Here is a 25,430-nt window from a genome sequence, read left to right as displayed (position 1 = left end):
TCCCAGAATTGATCCTTGCAGAAAACCACTGGTTACTTCTCATCTTATAAAACTCAATCAAATCACAAGAGACCTAGTGAGTCTTTCTTAGTAATAATGATCTTTAAAATTGAGAATTGAACTTGCAGCTCCCCTTTACATCCTTTTCAGAGGCTCAATATTGTACAGCATTGGAGAACTAAACTAAGACCTAACCGACATATGCAGGATTTGCAAGAAAACACTGAACAAGCATAACGTAAAATGTGTCTTGACTATTCAAAATGAAACAAGAAGCTGATTTTTACAGATATTGCAGGCATTAGCTGGAAGGGTGAAGGGGACCAATGCAATGGATATAGCAATCCTCAGAAATTTGTTAAAAGGTTGGTCAGAAAGCATAGAAATGTGTGGTGAAGAACGTTGCTGTGGACATAATAACAATGGCAACAAATTACTCCTTTGATGTAACAGTCAATGAAGGTTTCCAAATAAATGAAAATCTTGAAGTGTACTTATGGGGCTGAAATTGAAGATAAATTTAATATACTTACTGATTACTTCCTTGATGTATTTATAAGCAAAAATGCTAGTTCCATGCCCTTCATTATCAAAGACAATCCATGCAAATTTAATGACTTGACATCAGTGAGATGAAGGTTCTGTGTTGGCTCAAATCAGATCTGCCAGGATAAATGATGTTTACTTCTAGTTGCTAAGAGAAACAGATGACCAAATTTCTGAAGTGCTGTCATCATGAATACTGCAGAGGCCATAATGGACTTAAAGCAAGCTTTACAGTTTTTGGGAGTACACTTCAATGTTATTCACTCTTTTCCCATAAGTTTATCAAAGCAGATTTGAAGCAATTTCTCTTAACAGTCTTGAGTCCCTAGTAGACCAGAAACCTATAACGTATTTTGTGTTAAATGGAATTCAGTAATACATTTAACATCAGCTTTTTTCTTAGCACTATATTCTAAAGCTTAAAGATCTCTATGGACAGTCTTTTTAAAGTCAGTTCAAAAATGACTTTTTTAAAACAAGGCTATATCAGCTTATAGATGTTTTAAAATGTTATTTTTGTGGTATTATATTTCTGCTGCTACTCATCTTGCAATAGATATTATAATAATAAATAATAAATATGGTGTATTTTGGCAAGAGGCATATGGAAGGCAGATACAGACTTGATTATTAAATGCCCGGTTTGGATTGAATGGAAAAGGGACATAGGAGTACAGACTCAAAAATTTAAAAAAGTAGTTATGCAGTTTAGTAAGGCCCTAAAACTAAATACTAGAGTTTATTTCTGGAGGGATGCAATTAAAAAGCAAATTGTATTAGCACACTGTATTAATTTTGAATTATACCTCGATTAGACCACATTTGGAGTACTGAGAAGAGTTTAGGTCTCTATGATATAGAAAGCATACCGATGCGTTGGGGGAGGTACAAAAAGAGTCACTGGAAGACATCAGTACTGCAGGGATCTGCTCAGCAAGAAAGGCTGAACAGGCTGGGGCTCTTTTCTCCAGAAAAGTGAGGTGACCTGTCACAGATCTTTAAATTAATAAAAGTGTTTGATCAGGTAGCATAGAGAGCATATTTCCAGATATGTGAATCCAGAACTGAAAGCCATTGATATAAAATAGTCACTGATAAATCCAGTTGAGAATTCAAGAGAAACTTCATCACCCAAATAATGGTAAGTATGTGGAACATGCTGTCAACGTGTACTTGAGGTAAAGCAGCCATGTCAATATGCAGCAAGGCATAGACAAGGCTCTGCCAAGCAACAAACATCTCCAACAAAAGAGAATCTAATGTTCTCTCCTTGGCATTCAATGGTATTACCTTGCTGAATCCCCCACTGTCAATATCCATTGGTTACCATTGACCAAAAGCTTAACTGGACTAGCCATATAAATAGACATAGTAGGAACTGTAGATGCTGGAGAATCTGAGATAACAAGATGTAGAGCTGGATGAACACAGCAGGCCAAGTAGCATCAGAGGAGCAGGAAGGCTGACATTTCGGGCCTAGACCCTTCTTCATTTTTCTGAAGAAGGGTCTCAGCCTGAAACGTCAGCCATCCTGCTCCTCTGATGCTGCTTGGCCTGCTGTGTTCATCCAGCTCTACACCTTGTTATCTTAGCTATATAAATAGTGTGGTTATAAGAATACATCAGAAACTGGGAATTCTGTGATAAGTAACTCACTTCCTGACTCATCAAAGCCTATCCACAACACGCAAAGCGCGTCAGGTGAGTGATGAAAGGTTCTCCATTTGCCTGAATGATTGTAGCTCCCACAACATTTAAGTAGCTCAACACTGCCATTCAGGACATAGCAGCCCACCTGATTGGTATGCATCCACTGCCTTAAGCATTCACTTTCTCCAAGACACAGTGGCAGCTATGTAACCATCTACAAGCATCAATGCAAAACCCGTCAAGGATCAGCATCTTCAAAACGCAAGACAACTATCATTTAGAAGGACAAGGACAGTGAATGCTTGGGGATGTTACATCTACAAGTTCCCCTCAAAAGTCACATACTGCTTTGACTTGAAGCTATATCACTGTTCCTTCACTATCTCTCTGTTAAAATCCTGGATCTCCCTCCCTAACAGCACAGTGGATTTGCCTACACCAGGTGGATTGCATTGGTTCAGAAAAGTAGCTCACAATCATCTTCTCAGGTGCAAGTAGGAATGGCAAGCCTTGCTAACAATGCTCACATCCCATGAAGTAATCATTTTTAAAAATTGTACTTAAAAAGTGTATTTAAGAGAATATAGATAGCAACATGAAGGAGAAGGTATGATGACAGAGTTAATTGAAATAAGTTACAATTTCTTTTATATATCTAGAAGCGCTCTTACACCACAACTGAATTTTTCCCCATCACCACATCATAGAACATAGAACATTACAGCACAGTACAGGCCCTTCGGCCCTCGATGTAGTGCCGACCTGTGAAATCAATCTGAAGCCCATTTAACCTATACTATTCCATTATCATCCATATGTTTATCCAATGACTATTTAAATGCCCCTAAAGTTGGCGAGTCTACTACTGTTGCAACTACTACTACTACTATCTTGACTATTCATTCTATCCATCATCACCATGGTATTTTTTTTTCATCTATTAACCACCACCAGTAGGTTACAAATTTATATTTCAGTATACATATTATGAGCATGAATAGTCATTTGGCCTCTCAAGCGTGCTTGGCCATTCAATCAGATTATGGTTAATCGGATCGTGTTCTCAATTCTTGTCTCCCACGCCCCCACCACCAACATCCACTCCCCACAAAAGAACCTTTGACTTTCTTTGAAGTCCAAAACTTATCTACCTGTGCTTTAAAAATATTTAACAACTCTGCCTTCCTCACCACTCTGTTGGAAGAGAATTCCAAATACATAGCACCCTCTCAGAAGGAGGAGGAAGAAGAGAGTGGGAGGACATTCATGTACAGAATAAGTGCTGGCACAGATCAATTGGCCTGAATGAGCCATGTTTATACTGTACATTTGATGTAACTCAATGAATGTTTTGTTAGTCTTTAAAGGTGGATTACAGATCATAATTCATTTTCAAATTCAGAAGCCTAAAAAATTGCAAGCTTTGACATAATCTCAAAACTCTTGCTTGATTTCGCTACCTTGTAATGCAGTTGCAAAAATACTCGTAATCTCAACAAATGTTAGCAATTCATAGTTTGACAAATATTTCAAAGTGTAAAGGGAAACAGTGTGAGGTTTGCTACATTTACAGTTATTGCAACATTAGTTTATTGTTTTCCACAAAGGTCCTGTTTTGTATTCATTCTGTATTTTGATAGAAATAACAGCTATCTTGAGAAATGCTAACTTTACTATAGTTAGTTACAGTACATGTAAGTATTCAAGTAAAGACTCATATTGGATATCCTGATTAATTGAGTAAAGTTGCACATTGGTTACCAACTTCAAAAGGAAACTTTAAACATTATGTCCTTTTGTGTACAGGTCTCAGGATTTTTTGCCCTACATTTTTAATCTTTTTCCGGTAAGTTAAGTTTAAAAATTCTTCTAAATTAATAATGTTTTCTTCTTATACATTCATGGCAGGTGGATGTCACTGGATGGACAGCGTTTATTGAACATACTTTAGGTTTTCCAATGCACATAGGCTGCTTCATAATACATCTTGTATGTAGATTTTATAGCGACCCATCCAAGCTACAAGAACGTCATAGTTTTGTCCTCCACCAAAAAAACACTCGCTGTACATCTTAAAAGCAAAATAAATACAGAAGAATAATCTTCATCCTGAAAGATGAATTGACATCACAGCAAACCTTCTATAAATAATTGAGTTAAAGCTAAATACAGTATCAAGTCCATTTAGGTCTGTTCGAGCCCTTTGGGAAAAAAAATTCCCTTGGCCCAAATTAACCTGAATAGATTTAAAAGCGAAGCTTTTCTTTCCAAAGGGCCTGAACTCAGCGTGGCTGCAGGTCCATTCGATCAGTTCAGGTCTGCTTTCAAAAGGACATTTGGTTTTTAGGTTGTTTTAGTTTTCAGATGTGCCGATAAAAGGTATTTGAGAGAATCTAGGTAGGAACATGAAGGGCAAGGTGTGGTGATAGAGTTAAATGATCTAGGTTACAATTTTTTGTATATATCTAGAAGTGCTCTTACACCACAACTGAATTTTTTCACGTGTGCGTGACCCTGTAAAAAAAATTTGTCCGTCTCCAAAATTTTCTTTTGCTGCTAATGGCTTAGATTTTCATCTAAGAGGTAGGTTACAGAAGTTGGAAAAATACCTGGCATGGCTTGCCCTCCTCAGAAGAAAGTGCATGCAATGATGTGATCATCATTGCTGGTCATTGGGTGCAGCATTAAGTTGAATAACTGACCTGGGAAACAGGGTTGCCAGGTCCCAAGGCAGGCTGTTTCAAAGGCCTGCCTTGGTATTTTGGAAGTTACTCCAGTTAGAATGAAAAAAGTCAGGCTCTATAGCCCTCACTCCACACTTTCCTTCAGGCCCTAAATAAACTCCAAGCCACATCCTGTCACCTGATGTATCAGACTGTGACACTCCATTCAACTCAGGCCCCTCATTTACCCATGCCAAGCAATGGCACTTCCAAGCCCATTGCTTCGCTATACACCGTATAGAACCAGTTATCCCACTGTGATATTAGGGTCTGTAAAAAAAAAAGACTTCAAAATTGTCAGTTCTTCGTTACTTTCCAGTATGTTAAGAAAAATCATTCTACTCCAGGACAATAATTGAAACCTCACAACCTCAATAAATTAACATTGGCACTTGACAGCACAGCTCAGAATGCCAGAGCAGCCAGTCAAGCAATGTTTGCCCTTGGTTCAGGTGTTTCTTTAATATAATGGATTTTTGGGCTCTCGGTCAGTCTTCAATATGCATTCAGGGTAGGTCAGGAACAGGCCTAAAATAAACAGCAGGTGCAGTTGTTCCTATAAACCCCAAATCACCTCTGATAAATCAATCATCGAGCTGAGCAGTCAGAGAAAGGTTGAATCCTGTGAACATGAGACAGATAAATTCCGTGAGAAGCTACTTCTCCAATAAGAGAAAATGCCCGAATATTATCAGGGTCTGAGTGACATTAGCTATGGTGAGATTTGCGGCAGAATCAGATGAGAAGTCTGGTGTGGCTTGATGTTGACAGCATCTCGTTTTTGACAGGCACAATGGCAAATAGCTCGCTTGGCAGCAGTGAGTTGCCAATTAAGGGGGATTATTACTTAATAAATGTCTTGTCAACAGTCTAACACAGGGCATTAATATTCAGATTCCTTTCTACCTGAATACATTAAACAATCTAGACATCAAGACATCAAGAAAATTTGTCTTGGAAATTCAGCTTGCTGTGTACCCCAAGGATTTCCATGTTGAACACAGCAGTAACATCTCAGAGCATGCACCATGGACCCTGTCCACACACACCCCATGCCCACATACATTGGCATCTGACATGTGCCAGCCTCAAAGAACACTCATGGCACTTTGGTTCACTTATAGTATGCTTCAGTGCTTCAATGCTGCACGTCAGGGCGCAATGACAAGTATAATTGTACTGCTACAACAATAACTCAGTGTGTTCAGGGATACACACCCGGCTCATGGACTGGACGGGGCTTCCTCTCTGGGCTCTTCACTCGCTGTTATAGTGCTCACTCACTGAGCTTTTCTGCATGCTAACAACAATCCTGCCTTGCATTGCCTTGTCTTTTTTGCGCTCTGCCAGTCAGCTAGAGATATGATGTTCACGTTGCTGCTATATCACGGCACTGTCCAGCACAGACACAAAGCCTGGAAGCTTGTTGTGGTTTTCAGCAGGTCTCAGACAGGTCAGAAGAGATAACTTTTGATCAGGGAGTCCCGACACTGAAAGTCAAGCCTCTAACAACAGTCTAGAAAGTTGGAAACCATCCATCAGCCAATCAAGACCAAGAATCAGGACACATTCCATATAAGTGATGAAGATTCAAACGTCAGCAGTTCTTCATCTATCTTAGAGATATTAAGAAGTGCTGATGCTGGAGTCAGAGTTAACACAGTGTGGAGCCGGAGGAACAGAGCAGGTCAGGCAGCATCAGAGGAGCAGGAAAGTTGATGTTTCTGGTCGGGACCCTTCTTCAGAAATGGGGGAGGATGAAGGCAGTTCTGAAATAAATAGAGAGAGGAGGGGCGAAGCTGGGGAAGGTAGGTGGGATGGTGATAGGTGACTGCAGGTAAGCTGTGGTGGGGATTGGTCAGTGAGTTGGGAGGTGTGGGAGAAAAGACGGACATGTTGTGCCAGGTCAAGGAGGTGGGGATGAGAGGGAGGGTTGCTCATGGGATGAGGCCGGGGTTGGGCAGATTTTGAAACTAGTGAAGTCCACATTGAGACCATTGGATTGTAGGCTCCCAAGGTGGAATATGAGGTGCTGCTCCTCCAGTAGCAAGCGTCGCCCACAGAGCAAGCCCTCAGATATTATCACTGGATATCCAGGATACAGACCACAGAAGGCAGCTAGCAAGGTGGTTTCACAGGTACTTGCTCTGACTTCCATATTGAAAATTCTCAGCATCTGCTTTCTAGGTGGCAGGTAATAGACTAAGAATCTACGTAGTAACCAGGTGAGATAAGTTAGCAATGAGTGTTATAATGAACAATATTATTTGTTAATAGGCCTCTCACCACTCGAGTGACAATCTCATCTCGCCATCCAAGATTGTGTTGGAAAATACGACTTATCTCTTCAGACGTTGAGAAAGGCCTCATTAAACTTCCCATTTAATACTCCCAATTGTTTTTTACCTTAGCCCATGCCGTTGAGGGCTTGATAGCATTCTGCCCAGGATGCTTGTGGTTATATGAAGCTTAAGAAATATAATAGTTTTATATTTTACATGAGAAAATGCTTAGAATTAATTTAATTCACTATTTTCAGTTGGAAGCTCCTCTCCTGATTCATAATTTTGTAAGTTTCACTCATTCAAAATCAACTGCCTTCCTTCACAGTATTACATGATCTCAATTTAGAAAGAAAGTATAAAGATTGCAAGTCAAAAGATTCAATAGCATTGTATGTGTATATTACTGTCGTTGGCATTTGTGCCATAGGATGCTCTATCATTGGGGAGAGACCACTGGCAATTCTTTAACCTGAGGGTTACCACACCGCATGCAAGGGCAGAGATTGAGAAGGAGAGTCCTCATGGTAACCTCAGCCAGTGCAGGAATTGCACACATGCTGTTGGTATCATAAATCAGTTATCCAGCCAACTGAGCCAACGCCCTATTCTCCATCACCAGAAAGATCATCACCTGCCTATTCCCAGTCTCCTTCCTAAAAGCCAATGTGACTTCTGACCAAACATGAACCTCATTGCTCAACAACTCCAAGAGAAATCCCAGGAACAATACCAACCATTCTACATGGCCTTCTTTGATCTGACCAAGCCTTATGACTCAGTCATTTGGAAGGTTTCTTTTCCTCATGGGACATAGGTGTCACGGCTGGCCAGTACTTATTGCCTGTCCTGAGCTGCCCGTGAGGAGGCAGCGGTGAGCGGCCTCCTTGAACCGTTCCAGGCCTCATGCTGTACATACTGTCGATTGAAAGCAGACTGCCCAGGTGCATAATGGCCTGGTGTGGCAACTGCTCTGTCCATGACAGTAAGAAACTACAGAAGGGAATGTGCATAGCCCAGACCATCACAGAAGCTAACCTTCCATCCATAGACTCTACTTACACGGCTCATTGCCACTGAAGATGGTCAACGTCATTAAAAGACCCATCACACCTTGGTAATTATCTCCTACAACCTTTTCTGTCAGGCAGAAGATACAAAGCCTGAACACACGCATGAGTAGGCTCAGGATCAGCTCCTTTCCAGCCGTTATCAGACTGTTGAATGGACTCTAGCCTCAAATAATGTAACCTGTATGCCTCTAAGTCTTCTTGATCTGTATGTCCTTTGCTTGCTGTGATCTGCCTGTACTGCTCATAAACAAAGCTTTTCACTGTATTTCAGTACACATGACAATAAATCAATCATTCACAGTGCCCTGGAGACAATTCCAAGATTTTGACCCAGTGATAGTGAAGGAATGTTGATATATTTTCAATTCTTGATATTGAGTGGCGTGGAGGAGCAGTTGCAAGTGGTGGGGAGGGGAGGTGTTGAAGCAGCCAATAGCACCAGCATTGAGATCGTGATTATCGGAAACCAACTCCACTGGACTGGCAGTGTGCTTAGAATGCCTGAGTTTCAACCATCAAAGCAAATCATCTTCGCACAACTCAAGGCAAGTACTCAAATGAGAGGAGGACAAAGGAAGCATTTCAAAGACTTCCTAAAGACTACTCTTAAGAAATGCAACATAGATGTCAATGCATGGGGAGACCTTATTCAAAAAAAACCAACTCGCAGGAAAATCCTGTATGAAGCAACACAATTTGCCAAGACCAGCCATTGGAATAAAAACCAAAACAAGGAGTAAAAACAAAGTTGCTGGAAAAGCTCAGCAGGTCTGGCAGCATCTGTGAAGAAAAAATCAGAGTTAACATTTCGGGTCCAGTGACCCTTCCTCAGAACAGAGCTTATTAGTAAGTTAATGCTGATGATTTGTGCCATCTTTTCTATCTCTCAAGAAGAAAACTATAAAAAAAAGTCTACACAAATACAGAAGACAGTGCTACTACATGATTGCATCTTTCAGTACAGGAATGAGGGAAAATGAAAGTGGAGCTCCTGAAGACAAAAATATTGTTACTGAAAATCAAAAGGTAGTTTGTGAGAAGGTCACACAAAGTGCCATCAAACAAAAACTTTGATCACGGATCAAGATTCTAGGTGGGGTCTTGTAACCCAAACCAATCCCATAACCTTAAAAAAGTACTCCCTGAAATTGGACAGCCTCAGGAATGGAGTTGGAAATCTCAGAATTGGGGCCTGCCCATCGCTTTTAAGGGACTCCTGAGTCATCCTAGCTCCACTAAAAGTTTAGGCAATAATACCTAATTCTGCTTTTAAGCAACAGAGCAGCCAAGAAATTATACGATAATCTGCCAGTGGTTGATAACATAGTCTTGGAGATCCTGATCCAGTTTTCTCAAAGATTTTTATAATGTTTAATGAATTATTTTATGCCCTGTCTGGAAACGGATTGGTGAAAGCAAGATTGACAGTGACATGCTAAGCATATTAACAGAAAAGCAGGATGGTTCTCCCCAGATTGCCACATCTGAACTGCAGTAAAATGGTATAGCGTAAGTTCCAAGATTTTTCAAATGATCTTTGGTTAATATGACAATGAATTTGTGTGTCCACGTGTCCCAGTGAACTATCTTTCACATTTTCTTGTCGAATAATTTAAATAAACAGATGTAATGTGCCCAATTACCTTTAATGTGAACTAAATGTGTACATCAATATGAGACAAGTAATATTTACTCCATTCAGAAAACAATACAATGAGCTGTACACAGTCATCCAAGCTGCCATTTTGTCTTGCTTCTCTAATAATTTTCTCATTATTAAAGCTTAGTTAATTTCCCATTTATATGTGGTTTACAAAAACAGCTGTGTGACTAATTGTATATTATATTCATATGGTGCTTAAACTGCTCAATATCACAACCAGAGTTTATTATGTTCTCTGAATCATTTAGTGAAAAACTTTAAGTGGATTTTTTTAAAAAGTATTAGCTTTTTCACATTTTTTTGTCACTGATTACTATAGGACAAAGACTACTGTGTCATCACAGTACCTCATCTCATCCCAGAGTTTCCTTTGCTGAAGGATTTTGTCCGTGTTGTACCCTACAGCAAGACTACATTGTCTCATGAGTTATATGTCACTCATCGCAAAGGCTTGTTAAAGTAAGGACCCTTCAAAACCAATTTACTGTGATTACTTACTTTTTGAATGAGATGGAAAATGTACTACATGGTGTTCTGCAAAGTCATAATCCAGAGGTTGTTACATGGGTGATCATTTGTAGGTGTTGATTTCAACCAGGCCATCAGTTCACATACTAGGCCTCAATATTTTGAAGTAGGGAGATAAAAAGAGATGGAGATCTTGGATAACAAAGTGTGGAGCTGGATCAACACAGCAGGCTAAGCAGCATCTTAGGAGCACGACCCCTGTGGGAAAATACACTGATTCAGTAATTAGCTGATACTAGAATTGGCTCACAGAAATGTCCCTTGCAGTTAGAAAGCCTGTTAGCACTCACCATCTCGGCAGAAGAATGAAGGATCACCACTGACTGAGGCGACAGCCAACTGCCTGTGTACAAAGAACTTCATCCCAACTAGAGGTTGGTCTTTTCAAGATGGGAGGTGAGAACATGAGAACAAAAATATCATTTTGAAGAATGATGAAATTTTGCTTTGAAAATTAGCAGATTAACCAGTGGTGCATTGTATTAATGTAATAATATATGTTGTGGTCTGGTAGAAGACAACTTGAGTTTCAAACTTTTAGATATTGAGTTTATGATTGAGCTATTAATGGAACCAGTGCATCTGGGTTGCTGAAACTTAGATGCCTTCCTTTGGTTTACTCAGGTGGATTATTTAGAGTACTGCGAGCCTATGGCCACCACCCCTTCACCACCCACCTCATACCTTCATCTTTAGATCTGGACATTTTAAATAGAATAACATGAAAATGTTCTATTCAATGGAAAGTTGACACCAGTTCATGCATTAAAAATAAATGTTGTGATAAATTAGTGCTATAATTGGGAAACTACAGCTCATTGATATGTCAAAAAAATCATATTTTTAGCAATGAAGAATTTTTTTCTAATCAATCACAGAATCTCTACTGTGCTGATAGAGTCCACTCCATCCATCAACTCTGCACTGACCCTCCAAAAAGCATCCCACCCAAACCCCAATCCCCATAACCCCACATTTAACATGGCTAACCCACCCAGCCTGCACACTACTGGGCAATTTAGCAATCCACTTTACCAGCACACCTTAGGACTGTGGGAGGAAACCGGAGCCCCCAGCTGAAACCCATGCCGACTCAGGGAGAATGCGCAAACTTCACACAGTCATAGAATCATAGAGTTTTACAGCACTAAGACAGACCCTTCGGCCCGAACTAGTCCATACTGACCAAAATGTCCATCCGTGCTCACCCCATTTCCCTGCACATGGCCCATATCCTTCTAAAGCTTTCCTCTCCATGTATTCATCCAAATGCTTTTTAAATGTTGATAATTTATTTGCCTCAACTACTCCCATTGGCAGCTCATTCCAAATGCGTACCACCCTCTGTGTAACAAAAGTTACCTCTCAGGTTCCCATGTATTCTTTCCCCTCTTACCCTAAACTGATGCCCTCTAGTCCTTGATTCCCCAACCCTGGGAAAAAGACTGAGTACATTCACCCTATTCATGCCTCTTATGATCTTATACACTTCTAGATTCTCCCCACCATCCCCCCGCTGCCCCCTCCCACCAAGTCTTCTAAAGAAAAAAATCCAACCTCTCCCTATAACTCAACTTCTTGAGTCCTAGCAATATTCTTGTAAATTTCTTCTGCACTCTTTCCAGTTTAATAACACACTTCCTATAGCAAGGTGACCATCCAGTTTAATAACACACTTCCTATAGCAAGGTGACCAAAACTGAACACAATACTCCCAAGTGCAGCCTCACCAATGTCCTGTATGACTACAACACGACTTCCCAACTTCTGTACTCAATGCCCTGACTGATGATGTGCCAAAAGCCTTTTTCACTGCTCTGTCTCTGTGTGACTCCACTTTCAGAGAACTGTACATCTGAACTCCAAGGTCCCTCTTTTCCACTACACTCCTTAAGGCCCTATCATTCTTCACAAAACTCCTACCTTGATTTGACTTTCCAAAGTGCAACACCTCACACTTATCAGCATTAAAATCCATTTGCCATTTCTTGGCCCACTTCCCCCGCTGTTCAAGACCCTGACTCAATTTCTGATAATCTTTTTCACTGTCTACAATACCATCTATTTTATTGTCACCTGCAAACTTATTAATCATGATTTATAATCCTCATCCAAATCATTGATATAGATAACAAACAGCAATGGGCCCAGCACGGACCCTTAAGCCACAGTACTAGTCACAGACCTCCAATTCGACCAATTGTGTATCCAATTTGCCAGCTCTCTCTGGATTCCATGTGATCTAACCTTCCTGAGCAGCCTACCATGTGGAACCTTACCAAAAGGTTTTGAAATCCATATAGACTACATCTATCACCTTGTCCTCATCAACCTTCCTGTCCATTTCACCAAAAAGCTCTAACTAAATTGTGAGGCATGATCTCCCACGCAAGAAAGCCATGCTGACTGCTCCTGTCTTTCCAAATGCATATATGCCTTATCCCTTACAATTTTCTCAAATAACTTTACTGGTCTATAATTCCCAGGCTTTGCTTTGTAGCCCTTCTTGAATAGGGGTGCAGCATTTGCTACCCTCCAGTCTTCTGGGACCTCAACCATGGCTAACGATGATGCAAATATATCAGCCAGGGACTCCACAATTTCTTTTTTAGCCTCTTGTAGGGTTCTCGGATATATCTGTTCAAGACAGGAGATTTTTCCACCCTCATACATTCTAATATTTCCAACACCACCACTGCTGTGATATGGACTGTCCCCGAGATATTGCCAATAACTTCACCAAGTTCCCACACCTTCATGGCTTTCTCCATGGCCACCTAAGGCTGGAATTGAAGCCAGGCCCCTGGTGCTGCGAGGCAGCAGTGCTAATCACTGTGCTACTATGCTACCCCTTTTCAATTGTTTTCAATCCTCCCTGCCTCTCCCAACTACTGCATTGTTAAATGGAAGTAATTTATATTACATTGCTATTATTTAATTTGTTCAACTCCTATAAATCATCTTGAAGCTACACAGAATTGCAATAAGTCAAAGCGCACTTACTTGGGAGCCTGCAAGTAAATTTGTGTTAAATGGAGCCTCAAGGTAGACGAAGAAGCCCCTATGTAGCTTGATTTGCCTGCAAATATCCTCTATGTCAAAAAATGAAGACAGTAATTATATGAAAATGTCTGTTTTTCAGTTTGTTTCCACCTTGCAATCACATGGGCTTGTACTGTAAAAGGCATTGAAAAATATTGGGAGTTAGATCATGAAAATCTTAGTTTCTTTTTGGCTTAGCAGACTGACTTCAGATGAGCCTGCCATGTTGTCATTGCGGGCAAGCATATTTTCCATGTTTTTGTGCTGCTCTGTGAAATCCTGGAGGATCTCTGCAATCTATATGTTTTTGCCTAGGGAAACAGGTGGATGAGAGGTTGGGCATTTATTAGATTCTTCACAAGTCACCACTGTGTTAATCTTCCCTATCTTCCATGGCACATTTTGCCTACATTTCTGGTCCGCGCCATAGAAGTATTGGTGATCATCTAGGTACTGCTGATCTCATTGCCCTGACATTCTCAAGGCATCATGCCTGATAGACTCATAGAGTCATACGGCACAGAAACAGACCTTCGCTCCAACCAGTCCATGCCGATCTTATTACCAAATTAAACTGGTTCCACCTGCCTGCACTTGGGCCATATCTCTCAAAACATTATTTATTCATGTACTTATCCAAATGTCTTTTATTTATTGTAACTGTATCTACACCCACCATTCCCTCTGGAAGTTCATTCAATACACCAATCACTTCCTGTGGAAAAAAAATTGCCCCTTCCTTAAATCTTTCTCTTCTCACCTTAAAAATGTACCCCCTAGTTTTGAAAAAACCCCACCCTAGGGGAAAGGCACCTGCCATTTCCCCTATCTACTCCCCCTCATTTACAAACGTCTATAAGGTCACCCCTCAACCTCCTGCGCTCCAGCGAAAAAGATACCAGCCTTTCCAGCCTGTATCCTTACAACTCAAACTCTCCATTCCCAGCAACATGCTGGTAAATTTCTTTTGCACCCTCTCCAGGTCAGTAATATCCTTCCTATAACAGGGCAATTAGAACTGGACACAGTACTCCAGAAAAGCCTCACCAACGTCCTGTATAATGTCAACATGATATCCCAACTCCTATACTCAAAGGTCTGAGCAATCAAGGCAAGCTTGCTAACTGTCTTCTGAACTACCCTGCCTACCTGTGACGCAAACTTCAAAGCATGACGTACCTGAACCCCAAGGACTGTTTGTTCTATAGCACTACACCAGGACCTATTATTAATTGTATAAGTCCTGCTAAAGTTATCTCATATCATCCTTTTGCCTTCCTGGTCTCTGTCCTAAGAATGTCCCTACACTTGTTATACTGTTCAAGAGATTCATTTGAACCTAATTGTCTCTATCCATTATGATTTTTTTATTCTTAATTTTTTGGGCTTTACTATCACAAGAAGCAGCACTGGTAGATTCTAGAAAACTGCCAAAGTAACAACTTCAGTTCAACTCATCTATGCTGACCGGATATCCTTAACTGAACTAGCCCCATTTGCCTGCATTTGGCTCTTACCTCTGTAAATCTTTACTATTCATGCACCTGCTCAAATGTCTTTTAAATGTTGGCAATTGTACCTGCCTCCACCACTTCCCCTTGCAGCTCATTCCATACATGCACCACCTTCTGTGTGAAAAAATTGCCCCTCCGGTCCCTTTGAACTCTTTCCTCTCTCATTTTAATTAAGTGCCCTCTAGTTTGGGACTCCCCTAGCTTTGAAAAAAAGACCTTGGCCTTCACCTTATCTACGTTCCTTGGGATCTTATAAACCTCTGTAAAGTTAACCCCCATCCTCCGATGCTCCAGCCTCTCCTTATAACCCAAATCCTCCAGTTCTGGCAACATCCTTCTAAATTCTTCTGTACTCTGTCAAGTTTAACAACATCCATCCTATAGCAGGGTGACCAGAATTGTAAGTAGTATTCTAGAAGAGGCCTCACCAATGTCTTGTACAGCTGATACATAATATTTCAAGTGTCTTTTCAAGCTGATGCAGGACAAAAGTAAAACATTTAGGACATAAGCGAACGAGGTGACAGCTAATAAAATTAATTGATCCATATTGATCCAATTAATGAGTAAGTGGAAGTTTAAAATAACATGTTTCTCTTTTCTTGCATCTTAATCAATAAATACTTAGAAATTGTAAATTGTTTGCTCCCCAGATCCTTCATGGTACGACTTGCGACACAGAATGACACTGCAGGAATTCAAAGACTTGTAAAAAACCTTAATCTGGAGTTCAATATTTTAAGTATCTTACATATTTATAACCAATCTCGCAGAGACCCGGTGAGTATTTGATCAGTTTGCCTTATGCTGTTGAGTTCTCTGTTAAGTGTTCAATAAGTTCAGTATGAACTGTTTGATACATTTATCTGGTATGTAACAGAGGAAGTCTTGAGTTTATGCAATTGAGTGTGATTGTAATGAAGGATAGTGAAGATTGTATCCACTTTCAACCCTACAAGGTCCTGAAATATAGGAAGAACTGAATAAACACTGAGCCTTTCGGCTGATTCTGGGGAGTGGCAAAACATAATGCGACCAGTGCACCGGATGTTGTTCACATTGCTGACCAAGGTGCCCACATTATCGCAAGGTTCATTTAGATTCCATGAGTTCATCCATCAGGCAAACACATCTAAAAGGCATGAACCCCAATCCAACATCCCAATTCATAAGTAATTTCCCCCTTCACGTGCCCCCATCCCCATTGTCTAAAACAAACTACTCCTACAAACAGCTAGATATCCCTTTTCAAACATCAGTTTATGTCTTACCATCCTTCAATCCTTCATATGTGAAAAAGGTGACTTGCCAACCAAAAACTAAACAAGTAGGACAGAAAGTTGTACAAACATCTATTACTTGCATGGTTCAAAAATGAATTTTACCAATCTAAATGCTTTTGCAACTACAAGTCATTACTCTTCCTCTTCTTAGCACTTATACTTGGTGTAACCACCTGTGACTTCTGCTGAGGTGGAGACAGGTTGTTCAAACCCCAGTTGTGATTGCTCTGAATGTCATGGCCAATATCCCCTGGATTTTGCAGCTCTTGAAAACAGCCAGATGCACCTGAGTAGGTCAGTCTTGACCACTGGGATAAGAGACAACATATCAGGTACTGAGGATGTGGCAACATTTGAGAAAGAAGGGCTCAGCCCAGCCCTCAGTTCCATGTTCCCTTCTGCCATCATCCCTTTCATATCTTACCCATTCTTCTGGGCTAGCAATGAACTGGACTATACATAGATTCAAGTTGGTGTCAATAATCAATTTTAAGTTGGAATTAACAGGGCACATTTCTGGGAGACAGTCTGGGAGATGAAAAGAGTTGATTTGTATGGTGAAACTAACTGGGAGTTGCACCACAACTAGATTTTATCTAAGGTCTCCAGGTTAGTGGGAAAAAGTGAAGAAGAGTCCCAACTCAAAACATCAACTTTCCTCCTCCTCTGATGCTGCCTGGCCTGCTGTGTTCCTCCAGCTCCATACTGTATTATCTCTGACTCCAGCACCTGCAGTTCTTACTATCTCCGTAGACAGGAGGAATATTTTTCCCCCGCTTTGTGGACGTATCAATAACCACGGGACATAGATTTAAGATAGGGGGCAGGAGGTTTAGAGAAGAGGTGAGGAAGATTTTTTTCTGGAACTGACTGTCTGTAAAGCTGGTAGAGGCAAATGCACTCAAAATATTTAGGAAGTATTGAGATAAAGGCATCGGATGGTTATATGAATAGGAAGGGTTTAGATGGATATAGGCCAAGTGCTGGTCAATAGGACTGGATTGGATCAGGATGTCTGTTTCTGTGCTGCATGACGCTATGACTCTGTGTACCAGGCACACAAAGCTACGGGTCAAGCCCTGACCCGGAAGATGAGATTAAAATAGTTGGATGATTGTTTTTGATTTGTGTACACTCAATGGGCCAAAGGGCCTTTTTTCCTGTGCTGCAGCCTTCTATGACTCTCTGACTTGACTGACTTCCTTTGCAATCCGCATCCTTGGCTTCCTTCAATCAGATTGGCTGGCATCTTTCTGAGGCAGGACTTTTTTATCCAATGAGTGATAACGTTCCCATCTTTAACTGACTAACACTCCTCGGCAAAATCACACTTACTTTTTCAGTGGTGAGGTGGTAAAGCCTGCCACCTGCATTATTCTGCTCATTATGTTCCAAGCCAAATTTCATTTCCACAGTTTTTTGTAAAATTTTACTCAACAGCATAGGTATCTCACAAGAAATTACATCAGTGCTTATATGCTAGCTTTCACCCGATACTTTACATGGAATTAATACCTTCTTGAGTAACCTCAGTGGGTTGTCATCATTAAATATGACATAGTTAGGATTTTTGTATTCCTTAAACTTGTGTTGATGGTTAATAAATCAGAATGAAGGTTGATAAATGTATCTTACATACTGCTGAAGTAAATATAGTTGCAAAATCATCCACTTAAGCACCATAGTGATAGAGTCGTAAGCACAGAAGCAGACCTTTTGGTCCAACAGGTCCATAACAAGCACAATCCCAAACTAAATTTGTCCCACCTGCCTGCTCGTAACCCAGATCCCTCGAAACCTTTCCTATTTATGTACTTATCCAAATATCTTTTAAATGTTGTAATTGTATCCGCATTCACCATTTCCTCAGGAAGTTTATTTGACATGCGAGCCACCCTCTGTGTAAAAAATTTGCCCGTCATATCTTTTTAAAATCTCTCTTCTCTCGGCTTAAAAATATACCCCCAGTTTTGAAATTCCCTCTCTCAGGGAAAAAATAACTACCACTAACTCAATGCCCCTCATTATTTTATAAACTTCTGTAAGGTCGCCTCTCAACTTCCTATGTTCCAGTGAAAACAGTCCCAGTCTATCCAGAGATAATGGGAACTGCAGATGCTGGAGAATCCAAGATAATAAAATGTGAGGCTGGATGAACACAGCAGGCCAAGCAGCATCTCAGGAGCACAAAAGCTGCCCTGAAACGTCAGCTTTTGTGCTCCTGAGATGCTGCTTGGCCTGCTGTGTTCATCCAGCCTCACATTTTATTATGTTGGATTCTCCAGCATCTGCAGTTCCCATTATCTCTGGATAGACTGGGACTGTTTTCACTGGAACATAGGAAGTTGAGAGGCGACCTTACAGAAGTTTATAAAATAATGAGGGGCATTGAGTTAGTGGTAGTTATTTTTTCCCTGAGAGAGGGAATTTCAAGACTGGGGGTATATTTTTAAGCCGAGAGAAGAGAGATTTTAAAAAGATATGACGGGCAAATTTTTTACACAGAGGGTGGCTCGCATGTCAAATAAACTTCCTGAGGAAATGGTGAATGCGGATACAATTACAACATTTAAAAGATATTTGGATAAGTACATAAATAGGAAAGGTTTCGAGGGATCTGGGTTACGAGCAGGCAGGTGGGACAAATTTAGTTTGGGATTGAGCTTGTTATGGACCTGTTGGACCAAAAGGTCTGCTTCTGTGCTTACGACTCTATCACTATGGTGCTTAAGTGGATGATTTTGCAACTATATTTACTTCAGCAGTATGTAAGATACATTTATCATCTGCAGTTCCCATTATCCCCGGTTTAATAGTATCCTTCCTATAACCATGTGACCAGAACTGGACACAGTATTGCAATCTTTTTGGCAACTTACTCAAAAAACTCGTTGAGTTTGTAAGACGTGATTTTCCTCACACGAAACCATGCTGACTATCCCTAATCAATTTTTGCCTCTCTAAAGGTCCATAAATCCTATCTTTTATAGTCACCTCCAACAATTTACCCACAATCGAAGTCATACTCACAAGTTCAGTGTCTCTATTTCTTCCATCTGCACAATCAGCCACATAATACTTAAAGTATTATATCTAAAGTATTTATTAACATCCTTTGGCTTTTCTGGATTGTGTTTCCATTGTTGTTGTTCCAATTTTTTTTTCTGTAGACATAACTGTGTTTGCTGCACACAGTCTCATCACTATTCTGCTAATCTTTAATCCTTCCTTTACATTGATGCATATACCTAGTATATGGAACATTTTGAAACCTGGCAGTCATTGAGTCTTATACTATTTGTAGCACAACAAAATGTTTAATTTATTCTTTGAAGGTTGAAAGGACTGATGGTTCCCAAGGAACTTTTTGAGGCAACAGATATCGAAACCATTAGTACCATTCTCTGAGAACTGAATGACAGTTTAGCCTTGTCTGTCCATAATAGGAATTTCAGCATAATCTAGAAATCTTAATCGCAATGCGTATCTAATGATTCCAAAGTTAATATTGTGTAGATTTTGACAAAAGTCCAAGAAACACTTTGAACATGTGAAATCATTGTCGATTTTCCAAAAGATTATTAAATTTAACCTAGCCTCAAAGGCATTTAGCAGTCATCTTTCATGTAGCTTTTAATCCAGGAAGTCTGTTCGAGATTCCAGACATACACCATGATTTGACTGAGTGGGATTCACCTCAGAAAATGCCTTTCTTTTCATTTTACTTTGCTTAGTGAGCAACAGCACCAAGTTCATATGCTAACCTCTGTCTTCCATTGGCCATATTCCAACACAAGAAAAATAATTGTACCGAGACAACTTAAATTTATTTTCTGCTTTTTGCACACAAACCTATATCAACACTTCACCAACTGCTAACTCGAACCGAAGACTCCTTACTTACTATGGACAGAACCAACATTATATACAAAATCCCATGCAAAGACTGCGAGAAACATTACATTGGAAAGACAGATAGGGGAAATTGGCCACAAGAGTACATGAACATCATCTAGCGACAAAAAGACATAACCAGTTCTCATTTGTCACATGGATAAAGAGAACCACTAGTTCGACTGCGACAACGTCAAGATCCTAGCACAGGCCAAACAGAGACAAGCACGGGAATTTCTGGAGGCTTCGTTCTCCACCAAGAAGACCATCAATAAACATATAGAGTTAGACCCTATATATACACCACTGCGAAGAAAAACCAAAAATGAGGTAATAATTTCCAGTGGACGCCAGAGTTTAAATACCGGGCGGGAAAACACAACAGCGCTTCATCCGAGGCTGCACTGATGATGTTACCCAGTAGAGTAATGAAACAATTGCGAACAAATGAACCAGCTCATCAAGCAAACCAACCACAGCATCCACAACCCAAACTACAAATCTGTTCAAGAACCTTAGACACCATCTGTATTTTCTTATGGTCATGGTCAGAGCCGTTGCCATACCGTTATGCACCTGCACGGTATGCGTTCAATGTTGCATCTGTAGAAGTTAGTGAGGGACTTTATGGAATGCCAAATTTCCTGGGCTGCCTGAGGAAGAAGAGGCATTGTTGTGCCTTCTTGACTGTCACATTTATGCCAGAAGTCGGGCAGGTCAGCGGATATTGTCAATCCAGGGAACTTGATGCTCTTCACTCCTTCAACCTCATGGGAGTACTGTGTTCAGTCTGGGCACCTTATTTAAGGAAGGATGTTAAAGCCCTGGAGAGATTTCAAAGGAGATTTACTACCATTATACAAGGAATGAGGAAGTTTAGATGCAAGGAAAGATTCAAGAAAGTAGGCTTATCTTCCTTGGAACAGACACAATTAAGAGGTTATCGTATTGAAATGTTCAAAATTATGAACAACTTTAGTAGGGTAAAGTAGGATATTCTGTTCCCATTATTGGTATGTCAGTAAATTGGGGTCACAATTTCAAGATTGTCAGCAAGAGAGCTAGGAGTGAGATGAAGAGAAACTTCTTTACCCAGAGAGTTGTTAGGATTTGGAATGCGCTGCCTGACAGTGTATTGGAGGTGGATTACATAGAAGATTTCAGAAGAGAGCTGGTTATATTTTTGAAAGTCGTTAATTTAGAGATAGGACTAGAGATAGGGCTGGAAGATGGGACTACCTGGTTCGCTCTTTCAGGAGCCATTTGCAACTTAAAAACAGAAATTGCTGGAAAAATTTAGCAGGTCTGGCAGCATCTGTGGAGGGAAATCAGACTTAACATTTCGGGTCCAATGACCCTTTCTCAGAACAGTACAGACACAATGTGCCGAATGGTATCCCTCTGTACTGTAAAATTTTAAGATTATATGGCATGTATTTCCCCAGAACCAACTTTTATTCAGTCTGTCACCAAGGATTGTGTTGGCCCCAAAGTTTGAATTTATAATGCAAAAGTCTACAATGTTTTCAGTTTACTTACAGAGTGTTTTTCTGATTTAAGTGGCAATAGGCATGTTAGCCGTTCTACATTTTATTTTTACTAGGATGGAACTCCAATTCAGGCAATTGTTGCTGAGGTTCTTCGAGAAATTGTAGGAATTGCTATCATCAGAAATGAAGAGGTATCAATTAATTTATAACATTATATTAATTTTACTAGAAACATATTCTACCTTTTTTTAAAGAAAAGCTTTTAGATGGGGTCTTGTGGTGAAGTGGTAGTGTCCTGACCTCTGAGCCAGGAGGCCTGGCTTCAAGTCCCACCTACTCCAGAGCTGTGTAATAACACCTCTGAACAGGTTGATTAGAAAATAGCTCCTTCAACAATCCAACTGTTTTTAACAGCACAGGAGTACTAACCTGTGTTCAAGTCTCCTGCTCCAGAGGTAATAACATCTCTGAACAAATTGATTAGAGAAAAAAAAACCGCGTTATTCAGTCACTAAGGAATCAAAGCACTTGTAATTATCAAAAATAAACCTAAACTGCCTACTGTACAATTTTTACCCCACTGCCATTCCCAATTGGGTTCAATTTGAATTATTTTACTCCTTATCCTTACTTCCCCATTATATGATGAGACATAAAGCTGAAACAAATGTTTCAAAATCCAGTGGGCATCATAATATTTATGGGAAGTAACTGTTTCTGCATAATTAGCGTACATATTAAAGGAAACCCAACCATTATTGAAATATTAATAACCGTGGAAGTACATAGGAGCAAATATATTGACAACGCCCAAATTCATTTCAATGTATTGACAGTGGGCCATGATGATAGGCCAATGTTTAAACTACTGTGTCACACATTTTGCATGTACAACTTGTAACATTTTCCATTAGCCACCATATCAGAAGCCTAAGTATACGATTTACTGTTGATTTCAGCCGATTTTAATATTTTGGGATGGCTGCAAGGCTATGGTAGACAGTCAATGACTAATTATTTCGCTCTTCCATTCCATTGACAACAGGGAATGGAGAATTAGGTAGGATCTATAATTATGGCTGAACTACCACTGCCAGTTTTCCACCTCTGTTGAAACTTAAAATCAATCCTATGTGTGAGCGTTATTAAAAGTTTCACAAACTACCCCAAATATGTTGTTGTATGGTGTAAATTGGAAAGATGTTAATAATTTTTGCAGAATGCGAATGTAATTGACAAAGAATTTCAATAGCAATAAACGTGAATTATAACTGCGTAGAAGTATCATAACAAAATGTACGAATAGCTCATGAAATTCAATGGAAGTTCATTGAACCATTAGAAAAATGCAGGCTAAAGTACCAAAACATTTTAATCCGCGAGGAATACATAAAGATCTTGTGAAATTTTGCCAGACATATCATACATGTGGTGGAGAATCCTGAACCACCAATTAAACTTACACCTTTAATTCTAATACCAATTTCAAGAACCATTCATCAGGATCTTAATAGAATGTTTAGGGCTCCCACCAGAAACCAAGAATGGAAATCCTTTAAAAATTATGACTGTGTCGACAAGATTTTCCGAAGCAGTACCTTTGGAGAAAATTGCAGCTAAAATAGTAATGGAAAAGTTAATTCCGTATTTTACAAGGTATAGATTACCCAAATAAATACAGTCAGATCAAAGTTCAAACTTTCTATCTCAAATATTCAAAGGAAACAATAAGAAAAATTCCAATGGACCATCCATAGTTAACTAGAAATGTTTAAGATTGTATCAAACCTAAAGGGAAAGCATACATTTGTGTGAAGACAGTTGACAGATCGGAAAATTGGACAGTATATTTAAAAAAAAGTAAAGACTGACCAAAAGCTTCACAAGAATGCTTATAAATATTTAAAGAATAAAATTGTTAACAAAGTGAACATTAAGACTGGAGAATTAATCATGGAAAATAAGGAAACAAAAGATGCATAGAACAAGAATTCTGCATCAGGCTTCACGACAGAAGTAACAACCCAGAAACAGTAGTGGAAGGGAGGGAGAGTCTCAGGAAAATCACAGTGATCAGAAAAATGCTGCTGAATAAATAATTGAAAATGGATATGACAACTGTCATGTCAATAAGGAGGCAATGGCCTAGTGCTATTATTGTGTTGGACTGTTAATCTAGAGATGCAGGTAATGTTCTGGAGACCTGGGTTTGAATCTCACCATGGCAGATGGTGAAATTTGAATTCAATAAATATATGGAATTAAAAGAGTCTAATGAAGACCATGAATCCATTGTTGATTGTCGGAGAAGCCCATTTGGTTCACTAATGTCATTCAGGGAAGGATGCTGCCATCCGTACTTGGCCTACATCTGACTCCACACCCACAGCAATGTGCTTGACTTTTAACTGCTCTCTGGGCAGTTAGGGATGGGCAATAACTTTTGTCGAGCCAGAGGTGCCCACATCCCATGAATGATTTAAAAAAATGTCCTGGTAGACCTCATCCTAAAGTTTTAAAATAAGTTACTCGTGAAGTAATTGATGCATTGGTTTTAATCTTCCAAAAATCACTTGATTTGGGGATGATCCCAAAGCTTGGGAGATAATGGACTATTCCATTCTTCAAAAAGGGAAGAGACTAATTAGCTTCATTGCAGTTAGCTTATCTGGTTTAATATCTATGATTTATAAATAGTGACCCTTAATTCCAGGTGCTTCCATAAGAGGCAACATACAGTCTACATCCACCTTGTCAAGGCCCTCTGTCATTGCAAAAATATAGAAGCTACTGTTAAAGTGGTAATAGCAGGACAATTGAATAAGTTCAAAGCAATTGGACAGAGTCAACGTGAGGGAAATACGTTTGGCCAAGTTATTGGAGTTCTTTGCTGGGATAACATGATTTGGATAAAGGTCTACTGGTGGATATACTGAATTATATTTCCAGAAGGCATTTGATAAGGTACACATCCCAGGTTATGGTGTAGGTGGTAGCATTTTGGCACGGTTAGATTAGTTGGCTAACAGGAAGCATAAAGTAAATAAGTCTTTTTCTATGTGGTTGCCGTAGAGATCAATGCTGGATCTCAACTGTTTACAATTTATATAAATGATTCAGATGAAGGGACAGAAGAGGAAGATATGGTTGCAAAGTTAGCTGGCAACACAAGATAGATAGAAAAGTGAAGAGTGCACAAGAAGGTTATGAAAAGATTTTGATAGGTTAAGTGATTGGGAAAATATGTGGCAAATGGTGTATAAATGCGAAGATGTGAAACTGTCTATTTTGGCAGGAAGAATAAAAAGTATGTTAAACAGTGAAAGATTGCAGAGTTCTAAGATATAAAGGGATCCAGGTGCCCTTGTGTATGAATCACAAGAGATTATTATTGCAGGTACAGCAAGTAATTAGGAAAACTAATAGAATATAATCATTTATCTCAAGAAGAAATGAATACAAAAGCCACAGAGGTTATGCTCAGTTATATAGAATCCTTTCCCAACCCATGTTCTGTGTACAATATTGCTTATTTAAGAATGGATATAAGTGCTTTGTAGGTAGTCAGAGAAGATTTGTTAGGCTAATACCTATGAGGACAGCTTGTACAGGCTAGATTTGCATCCACTGGAGTTTAGAAGAATAAGAGTGATTGAAATATAGCGGATCTCAAAGGGCCTTGACCGGGTGGATGTAGACTGTATGTTGCCTCTTATGGAAGCATCCGGAATTAAGGGTCAGT

General features: G+C 39.7%; 1 protein-coding gene across 2 annotated transcripts in view; it reads left to right on the top strand.

Annotated features, from left to right (window-relative positions):
* cfap61 (cilia and flagella associated protein 61) overlaps nucleotides 1-25,430 on the top strand; it is a 175,708-nt gene that overhangs the window by 58,366 nt on the left and 91,912 nt on the right. Inside the window, exons 11-14 of one of the 2 annotated variants that reach the window (XM_048535622.1) lie at nucleotides 4,003-4,042; nucleotides 10,257-10,396; nucleotides 15,675-15,801; nucleotides 21,802-21,879. In XM_048535622.1, coding sequence (XP_048391579.1) covers nucleotides 4,003-4,042; nucleotides 10,257-10,396; nucleotides 15,675-15,801; nucleotides 21,802-21,879 — 385 coding nt within the window. The remainder of the gene's footprint in view (nucleotides 1-4,002; nucleotides 4,043-10,256; nucleotides 10,397-15,674; nucleotides 15,802-21,801; nucleotides 21,880-25,430) is intronic. The other variant, XM_048535623.1, reaches the window with a different exon arrangement.

The sequence above is a fragment of the Stegostoma tigrinum genome, chromosome 9 (genome assembly GCF_030684315.1).
Source record: "Stegostoma tigrinum isolate sSteTig4 chromosome 9, sSteTig4.hap1, whole genome shotgun sequence".
NCBI lineage: Eukaryota > Metazoa > Chordata > Chondrichthyes > Orectolobiformes > Stegostomatidae > Stegostoma > Stegostoma tigrinum.
The sequence above is the reverse complement of the archived record's forward strand: the minus strand, read 5'-3'. Positions and strand labels throughout refer to the sequence as shown.